At 49.8% G+C, this 10,106-nt stretch overlaps 1 protein-coding gene across 1 annotated transcript; it reads right to left on the reverse strand.

Moving 5' to 3' along the window:
- Nucleotides 1-4,498: 4,498 nt before the first annotated feature.
- SMKR1 (small lysine rich protein 1) lies at nt 4,499-9,500 on the reverse strand. The gene is made up of 3 exons (XM_082239366.1): nt 9,348-9,500; nt 8,281-8,377; nt 4,499-4,897 (listed from the first exon to the last, which is right to left on the reverse strand). Exons 2-3 carry the CDS (start codon nt 8,281-8,283, stop codon nt 4,688-4,690), a joined length of 213 nt encoding a protein of 70 aa, XP_082095492.1. The 5' UTR covers nt 8,284-8,377; nt 9,348-9,500; the 3' UTR covers nt 4,499-4,687.
- Between the last annotated feature and the right edge of the window lie 606 nt (nt 9,501-10,106).

Consider the following 10,106-nt stretch of genomic DNA (forward strand, 5'->3'; position numbering starts at 1 on the left):
AATTGATTTAAATTCAACAAAAAACAAGATTAAAATACAACATTAAAATGCAGCCTCATTTTAGCAGAAACTCAAATAAAAAACTTTTGGGGGGATGAAAACGTCAAGTCTTCACCAAGGCCAACTATCCAGACTGGTCCTACGTGGGCCAGAAAAAAGCCAGGGAAGTCCCCAAATAGGAGTTCCATCACAGAAAGAGAAAGGAAAGAAGGGGAGGGGATCAAGTTGATTCCAAGCCAAAGGCCAGGCGGAACAACTCTGTCTTACAGGCCCTGCAGAAAGAAATCAAATCCCGCAGGGCCCTGGTCTCATGAGACAGAGCGTTCCACCAAGTCGGGGCCAGTGCTGAAAAGGCCCTGGCTCTGGTTGAGACTAATCTGACTTCCTTAGGGCCCGGGACCTCTAGGGTGTTGCTATTTATGGACCTTAAGGTCCTCCGTGGGGCACACCGGGAGAGGCAGTCCCGTAGGTACAAGGGTCCTAGGCCATGAAAAACCAGCACCTTAAATCCGACCCTGTACTTCACCGGGAGCCAGAGCTGAGCACAGTGATAGGAAGCACTTAGCCTCAGACTGTGCACACATCACGCATTTGAAGCACATGACACCCCCCAAAGAGTCTTGGGAACTGTAGTTCGCCAAAGTGGTTGGGAATTATAGTTTTGTGAAGACTAGACTGCAGTCCCCAGGCTTCTATGGAGGAAGCCATGCCCTTTAAATGTATGGCGTGCCCACAACCTAACACTTCTGAAGTCGAAATCTATGGAAAAAAGGAAAGAACTTTAGGTACGCTTGACGCATTTAAAGTAGCAGTTGGTCTGACAAGCCAGCAGCTGTTTCCATGAATCTGTCATATAACTGACAGTGGAAGACATTCCCCTCCAGACCTGTGCTTGACCTTCCAGAATCAGGATCTTTCGTCCTGATCCAATGGCTCTCCCCATCTTCTCAACTCATCAAGTGTCTTGGCACAGTGGTTGCTTTTGCTAACCTTCCCTTAGCTTGCCCGTGTTTCTTTCGAGAAACAGCAAAAACCAAACCTAGGCATTTTCCTACTGGAACTTTGCATTTCCAGGTACCGTATTTTTCGCTCTATAAGACGCACCAGACCACAAGAAGCACCTAGTTTTTGGAGGAGGAAAACAAGAAAAAAAATATTCTGAATCTCAGAAGCCAGAACAGCAAGAGGGATGGTTGTGCAGTGAAAGCAGCAATCCCTCTTGCTGTTCTGGCTTCTGGGATAGCTGCGCAGCCTGCCTTCGCTCCATAAGACGCACACACATTTCCCCTTACTTTTTGGGAGGGAAAAAGTGAGTCGTATAGAGCAAAAAATACTGTATTTCCTCTGTCCTCGCTCAAGCTGTTGACGTATCATAGGTAGCAACCTGGGATATGCAGCAGAAAATGGAGGGTTGCAGTAAACATGCTTAAAAGGCTAAAAGTGCAAAAGACTAAAAACTTGCTGCGTAATCCTGAATCACAAACAAAAAGGAGACATTAAAAAAATTCAAAACTTCTTGTGGATGAATTCAAAGTACACTAGGAAAAGCCGCATACAAACTTGGGTTGTGTCTTTACATGTAAACATGGGACAGAGCTGGGATGTTAAAGGGAAGAAGGCAAAACATAGTGGCCAGAAGCCAGCACAGACTCCACAGAGTTTAATGGGACGAGGGCATGCCACTGCACACTGGATTGTGGGAAGCCCAGCTTGGGTATGCTCACGAGGAAGTCGCAATGAACATGCTGTCCTCTTCCTACCTGTGCCTGGACTGGAAAACATTTGTACATTATATTTTGCTTATTCCTTGGTAACGATTTAACAAAAGAAATGGGTTCGTCTGCAGGTTTCTGGCTGCACAGCCTTAAACTGTATGTCTCCTTCACAAAGGAAATGTTATGGACTGGAATATAAAATAGCACCATTTGAATGCACACACCCACACACATATTTAGCTGTCCGCAGTACGTTAGTTCAAGAATAGCTGACCAGCAACAGCAGGCAACCTGAACTTCCCGGAAGCTACACAGCACAGCCACTATGGAGAGTCAGGTGTGGTCGAAAGGGTGGATAAAATGGTGAATACACACCTGCCACCCCACTTCCAAACCAACAGTGTACCATATTTTTTGCTCTATAAGACTCACTTTTCCCCTCCTAAAAAGTAAGGGGAAATGTGTGTGCGTCTTATGGAGCGAATGCAGGCTGCGCAGATATCCCAGAAGCCAGAACAGCAAGAGGGATCACTGCTTTCACTGCGCAGCGATCCCTCTTGCTCTTCTGGCTTCTGGGATTCAGAATTTTTTTTTCTTGTTTTCCTCCTCCAAAAACTAGGTGCGTCTTGTGTTCTGGTGCGTCTTACAGAGCGAAAAATACGGTACATCCTTGCAGAAAGGGAGGAGGACAGAAGGCTAGCCCACGCCTTGCCTCTCTATCAACCCCCAGCTTCCTAGTCTTCCTGAGCCAAGTTTTATCAGTACAGCACAGCTGTAAGGATAGCTGCTGCCCTGGGGCCCTGTCAGCCAGGTCTACAAAGCCATACTAGGGTAAGGGAAGGCAACGCCTCTGCTTTGGTGGGCGTGTGAGCCTCTGGAAGTACTGAGACACATCTGCAGGCATCCTTACATTTCCAGATTGGCACCATTCCTTCCCCCTCACCTCGTCTGCCTACATGGCACATTCCCAATAGCACCCCGGAGCTCAGGCAGATGGCAAATCCTTCTTTGCTGCGGATAAGGTTTCAGGTCTGAACCTGTTTAGGCAGCAATACCAACCCAGCTGGCATATAATCACCGTATTTTTCGCCCTATAGGATGCACTTTTCCCCCTCCAAAAATGAAGGGGAAATGTGTGTGCGTCCTATGGGGCGAATGCAGGCTTTCGCTGAAGCCTGGAGATCGAGAGGGGTCGGTGCGCACCGACCCCTCTCGCTCTCCAGGCTTCAGGAAGCTCTGCGCAACCCTCGGGAGACCGGCTCCAAGGGTTGCGCAGAGCTGCCTGCAATCCCGGGATCAGCGCAGCTCTGAGCGGCCACCGGGAGCGAAGCCCCACCCCGCTCCGCTCCCGATGGCCGCGCAGAGCTGCCTGCAGGACCTGATCTGAAGGCGGGCGGCGGGGAGAAGAGCGCTTCTCCCCGCTGCCTGCCCCACAAGCTCCGGGGACAGCGGGAGACGCAGCGCGTTTCCCCGCTGTCCCCAGACCTGATCTCAAGGCGGGCAGCGGGGAGAAGAGCGCTTCTCCCCGCTGCCTGCCCCACAAGCGCCTGGGGGGGGAATTTTTTTTTCTTTATTTCCCCCCAAAAAAACTTGATGCGTCCTATGGACCGGTGCGTCCTATGGGGCAAAGAATACGGTATATGTATATGTGTGTGTGTGTGTGTATATATATATATATATATATATATATATGAGAGGAATGCGGGCAGCACTGTGGGTTAAACCACAGAGCTTAGGACTTGCCGATCAGAAGGTCGGCGGTTCAAATCCTCGCAACATGGTGAGCTCCTGTTGCTCGGTCCCTGCTCCTGCCAACCTAGCAGTTCGAAAGCACGTCAAAGTGCAAGTAGATAAATAGGTACCACTCCGGCGCGAAGGTGAACGGCGTTTCCGTGTGCTGCTCTGGTTCGCCAGAAGCGGCTTAGTCATGCTGGCCACATGACCCAGAAGCTATATGCTGGCTCCCTCAGCCAATAAAGCGAGATGAGCGCTGCAACCCCAGAGTCGGCCACGACTGGACCTAATGGTCAGGGTCCCTTTATCTTTATATAAACTCAAACTGCACCTGAGCCTGTCAGGATGCCACCTGAGCCAGCGTACACTCTACTTCACAGCCTACCCTACAGAAATCGTTGCCCATTTCTTCCTGCTCCTATGTATAAATTTGCTTCCCAACAGATCTAATCCTCGACTACTCCGTCACACGGGTCCCAGGCGTCTTAATGACTTCCCTTCACCAAGCAAATCACACAAAACGTTGCACTATCTGGTGCAGCACGTAAGTCCGGGATTCTTAGAATCATAAAAGATGCTAGATGTATACCCTCGCAGCTAAGCGGGATCCTGCATGCAAATGACACTCTGCCCCAGAATCCCCTGGGCTGTCACAAAAGGATTATGGGGCGCACTCTGGAAGCTGGCCATGCTCGCCGCAGAGGGGCTGGACCTCGGCACTGCTTAAAGGATGGTCCCACCCACCCCTTCCCCAGGCAAATTCTCAGCCTGCCTTTACGCTCAGGCCAGACTTGCCTAGTGTGTGGAGTATTGAGCCTGTAAACGCCCCGGGTCCTGGAAGGCCCCTGCATCGCAGCTGCGGCTTGGTTTGAGCAACCAAATTTCACGCTTGCGGTGCAGCTTTCACAAGGGAAAGCAGGGGCCCTGGAGATGGGGGCGGCCCCTAGCGCAAAGCCCACCCCCGTCAGACGCGATCAGGAGGAGGCACGGAAGGGTCCTGCGAGTTACTTCCTGCAACAATGAAGAACAGACTGCGGTGCTGCACTAGGCATCTCAAAGCAGCGTTTACTTCCTTCTGGTCGTTGGAAGCCAGAGCTGCTTCAGTGATCATGGCCAAGAAAGAAACCTGAGTGAATTCTGCTGGGTTTGCGTGGCCCCCGCAAAAGTCTCCTTCCCCTGTGATGGGGCTCCGGGTCTCACCGCGAACGCTGGGGCGGCCTTCTCCCACTGCTGCATCCCTATTTCCGCTTCTTCCCTTTCTTTTTCGGAGAGCCTGGCCACGGGAAGCCGCGGAACTCCAAGCAGGCAGCGGCGTTGTGGGCGATGTAGTAGAGGTTCAGCATGGCCGCCGGGCTCATGATGTCCACCTCGACGGCGCCCTTCTTCCCTTTCTTCCCTTTCCCTTTCCCCTTTCCTTTCCCCTTTCCTTTGCCTTTGCCTCCACCACCCTGCCAGGAAAAGCGGAGAAGGAGAGTCAGCGGGAGGCTGGGAAACAAGAACCATCTCAAACTGAAGAGGCTTTAAGTTCTAGAATTAGATCACTACAGCCAGCAAAACACATAATAAATTGTGCATTCAGAACAAGGGGAAATACCGTATTTTTCGCTCTATAAGACACGCTTTTCCCCTCCTAAAAAGTAAGGGGAAATGTGTGTGCGTCTTATGGAGCGAATGCAGGCTCCATGGGCTTCAGCGAAAGCAACGCGAAGCCAGGAGAGCAAGAGGGATGGGTGCACACCAACCCCTCTTGCTCTCCTGGCTTCGCTTTGCTGAAGAGGCGCTGCACAGCTTTCCCTCTCTGTGCAGTGTCCTTTCAGTGAAGCGGGAGGAGAAACAGAAGGGGCTCCTCCTGCACAGAGAGGGAGAGAATATTTTTTTCTTGTTCTCCCCTCTCAAACTAGGCGCGTCTTTTGGTCGGGTGTGTCTTATAGAGCAGAAAATACGGTAAGTCTCTTAATATTTCTTGCAACAGGAACCTGCAGCCTTCTGCAATAGCCTTTGTCCACATCATTAATATACAGTGGTGCCTCACAAGACGAAAAGAATCCGTTCTGTGATTCTCTTCATCTAGCGGTTTTTTCGTCTTGCAAAGCAAGCCCATTGACGGATTAGCGGATTAGCGCTATTAGCGGCTTTTAGCAGCTTTTAGCGGCTTATCTGCTGATTGGATCAGCTGATAAGCGGCTTAGCGGCTTAGAAAAAGGGGGGAAAGGGAAAAAAACCAGCAGGAACTCGCAAGACATTATCGTCTTGCGAAGCAAGCCCATAGGAAATTCGTTTTGCGAAGCACCTCCAAAACGGAAAACTCTTTCGTCTAGCGAGTTTTCCGTCTTGCGAGGCATTCGTCTTGCGGGGCACCACTGTACTGAGACAAATGCCTCTTCTTACAATGGTGTGTGTGTGTGTGTGCGCGCAGGAAGAGTCTGCAGGTTGTAGGAACCAGCTGAAGCTAGCATTGAGTCTTTCTGGATTACGTCCAGAAAATCATACTGGGCTTCTGTTGAGCTCCAGAAACTAAGCTGCCCGCTGCCAGGGGAGGGTTCTCAGAAGGCTCACATCCACCATAAAAGGTTCCCAGGGGCGGGGAAGGGAGGGGAAGGATGCTGTAAGGTACGTTCCCCACACCACACCTTTACGGTAATGACTATTGATTTAAATCATAGAATCGTTGAGTTGGGATCGTGAGAGTCTTCCAGTTCAACCCCCTGCAGGAATCTCCTGCTCAACAAGAGACTCAAACCCACGACCCTGAGATCAAGAGTCTCAATGCTCGGCCAAAACTTGTTCACCTGCTGTTTGGGGCAATGAGACTTCAACAGCAGCTTGGCCTCGGTCCAGTATATCTGAAGGAGCGTCTCCACCCCCATCATTCTTCCCAGACACTGAGATCCAGCGCCGAGGGCCTTCTGGCGGTTCCCTCACTGCGAGAAGCCAAGTAACAGGGAACCAGGCAGAGGGCCTTCTCGGTGGTGGCTCCCGCCCTGTGGAATGCCCTCCCGTCAGATGTCAAAGAGAAGAACAACTACCAGACTTTTAGAGGCAGCCCTGTTTAGGGAAGCTTTTAATGTTTGATGCATTACGGTATTTTAATATTTTGTTGGAAGCTGCCCAGAGTGGCTGGGGAAGCCCAGCCAGATGGGCAGGGAATAAATAAATTATTATTATTATTATTATTAGTAGTAGTAGTAGTAGTAGTAGTAGTAGTAGTTAAGCAAACAAACAATGAAATCAAAGAACAATTCCAAACATTAAAGCAACAGGTTGGATAAATTGGAGTGTTAAATTTGGGGGGGCGTGATCTCTACCTGAAACCAAACAAATTGAAAGAAACAGAATGACTCCTCATGGAGGGAATTCCAAAGATGGGAAGTTCCCATCTTCAGTGCCCCATCAGACTTACCTCTGGTTGCGGGGTGGGGGGGCGGTTTGGAGGGCAGGCTCAATATTTGGACCAGTTCAGGTGGGAAGTGACAGCCCTTTAGGAAACTCAGATCCAAAGTTATTTATGGTTCTACAGCAGCGGCCGGGAACCTGTTGCTCTCCTAACCGGAAGCTGCTGAAGCAAGTCTTCAAAGGCAGCCCCATAGGGGAAAGGGGTGGAAGAGGAACAGCAGCTGAGGAGCCTGGGGTCCTTCAGGGATTGCTGGACTCTGGCTCCCATCACCTTTTAGCATTGGCCACTTTGGCTGGGGCTCATGGGAGCTGGGAGTCCCATAACATCTAGGTAAAGGTAAAGGGTCCAGTTGTGGCCGACTCTGGGGTTGCAGCGCTCATCTCGCTTTACTGGCCGAGGGAGCCGGCATACAACTTCTGGGTCATGTGGCCAGCAAGACTAAGCCGCTTCTGGCGAACCAGAGCAGCGCACGGAAACGCCGTTTACCTTCCCGCCGGAGAGGTGCCTACTTATCTACTTGCACTTTGACATGCTTTCGAACTGCTAGGTTGGCAGGAGCTGGGACTGAGCAACGGGAGCTCACCCCCTCGCGGGGATTCGAACCGCCGACCTTCTGATCGGCAAGTCCTAGGCTCTGTGGTTTAACCCACAGCACCACCCCATAACATCTGAAGGGCCATAAATCCCCCGTTGAATGTAATGTTGGATCCCTGGGAAACAAAAAGTCCAGCCTTGACAACAGTGGGCTAGAATGCAGACCAAACGTTTCTTTCTTTCTTTGCAAAATGAAAGGTGTTATATAGTACAGTGCTTGGGGGGGGGGGAGAGGAGTATGCACACAGTCATACCTCGGGTTACAGCCGCTTCAGGTTGCGTTTTTTCGGGTTACGCACCCGCCCAAACCCGGAGGTACCGGAACGGGTTACTTCTGGGTTTCAGCGGTTGCACATGCGCAGAAGCGCTAAATCCGTGCTTTGCACATGCGCAGATGCGCCGAATCGCAACCCGCATGTGCGCAGACGCGCCTCTGTGGGTTGCAAACGCTGCAGGTTGCGAACGTGCATCCCGCACGGATCACGTTCGCAACCCGAGCGTCCACTGTACTCCTAAACATTTTGTGAATCTTTGTACTTTTTCCATTTTCCGTATTTATTTCCCCCGATTTGAACTATAAAACGGTGATTTTTCTAGAGTCAAAATGAAAGTACCCCTAAACATATTTTTTTTTAAGAAAAAAAAGCACTGATGTTATATACGTTATTTTAATGAAATAGAACAATTGAATGCAGGCTACTGTCGCTGTGGGAGAATAATGAAGCACCACCCAGAATGCGTAAAGAGAAAGCCAAAGGGGTCTGGAAAAGAAACAGCTTTTCCTGCCGCCCCAGAAGCAACGGATGCCTCGTTAGCACTGGGATCTGTGAAACTATACATTACCATAGTGATGTCCTTTCACTGGACTGAGCCAGTGACCATTGTGTTTAGTCCCAATGCAAGGCAATTAAATTTTTTTTAATACTTCCAAAGGCAATGCCTACAATGTAAAAAGAAAAGAAAGTACCGTAAAGTAACGACATAAGATGTTATAAGATAACACTGTTGTGATGACACAGTATCTGACTTTACTGAACAATTTTGTGGATGAGAATCAGGGCATATTGTATAAAAGAAAGGCCTGATTACCTGCATTATGGGCCTTTACCTTGTCATACCATAAGCATGCATGCCAGCCAAACACATTGTCGAATCCCCCAAAATTTAATAGATCTGTGTCTTCTAATTGCATCCATTTTTTAATCCAGCAAAGTGCAGCAGCTTCAAAATAATTTTTTAAATCTGGCAGGGAAACCCGCCCTCTTTCTTTAGAATCCGTCAGTAATTTATATTTAATTCTGGATTTCTTCCCCTGCCAGAGAAATCTGGATAGTGCTTTCTGCCATTCTTTAAAGCATGTCACATTATCTATAATTGGGAGGGCTTGAAACAAAAAAAGCATCTTTGGCAGCACATTCATCTTAATCACAGAAATCCGGCCCATTGATGACAGTTTTAGGTTTGACCATATCTCCAAATCGCTTTAAATTTTATTCCATAATTTACCAATTGGGTGGCTTTTAAAGGAGATTAGACAAATCCATTGAGGAGAAGCTGATAGATGGAGCAAGCAGGAAGTATCTCAGTGAACTCTTGGTACAACAGAGCAGGGAAAGTTTCATTTTCTGAAAAATGAGGCTCAAGGAAGGTCAGAAAAGGATAATTTCCTTACTGACCAGTTTCCCTTTATTCAATATATTAATAGCACCCTCTCTGAGCATAGGGCAGGTCTATAACTCCAGCTGCCGTTAAAAGGTTGGGGCACTTCTCTTCGCCCCCTACTCCCCTCCCCGCTTCCTTCACTAACAGGCAACGCATTTCCCTAGCCGACACGCGTCCTCTTCCTTAACACGCGAGCCCGCGTTCCCACGTGCCGCCCGGGCTACACGCGTCGTCCCGCGGGGACTCACCAGCCAAGCCAGCTCCTCCTCTCCCGACCCGTCCAAAGCGGAGCTCGCGCGCCCCCGCGCCTGCGTGCGCGGGACCAGACGGAGCCGCCGCCTCGCGCTGCCAGTTTGCCGGGCGGCGCTTGGCCGTTCGGGGGGCGGGGCTTGCCGCCTTCTGTTTACCTCGCCGCCCCGTTCGGTTGCCATGGTTCGGAAAAGGGGGAAAGGAGGAGGGGAGGAGGGTCGATGAGGTCATTCCTTCGTAACCGGGCAACCAGCGTAACCTAGCGAGACCCGAGCCCGCGCGTGCGCACTCCGGGGGCAGTTGCCGTTGTGAGGAGGGAGGAGAAAAGGCGGGAAAAAGAGGCGCCTCCCCCTTCTGTTCGAACAAGCGCTTTGCCTCCAACAGGCGACTGTGAGGGAAAAGGGCGGGAAAATCTCCCCCATTCTCTCTTAAATAGAAGAATCAGATAAATATAGTATTAGATAGATAGATATATTGTCTCCCTGTTATGGGGCTATCTGTCTAGCCCATTTTAGTGTTGGCTAAGTTCAAAAATCCTCCTGGAGCTTTTAACTGTGTATTGATAAATGTACTTTTTCTGACTGACGGTCGAATAAAAAGGTTGATGATGATGATTGTATGCAGAATTCATCATGCGAAAGGCTGGGCTGGATGAATCCCAAGCCGGAATTAAGATTGCAGAAAGAAATATCAACAACCTCAGTTATGCAGATGACACGACCTTGATGGAAGAAAGTGAAGAGGAATTAAAGAACCTT

The sequence above is a fragment of the Podarcis vaucheri genome, assembly GCF_965113315.1.
Source record: "Podarcis vaucheri genome assembly, chromosome: 10".
NCBI lineage: Eukaryota > Metazoa > Chordata > Lepidosauria > Squamata > Lacertidae > Podarcis > Podarcis vaucheri.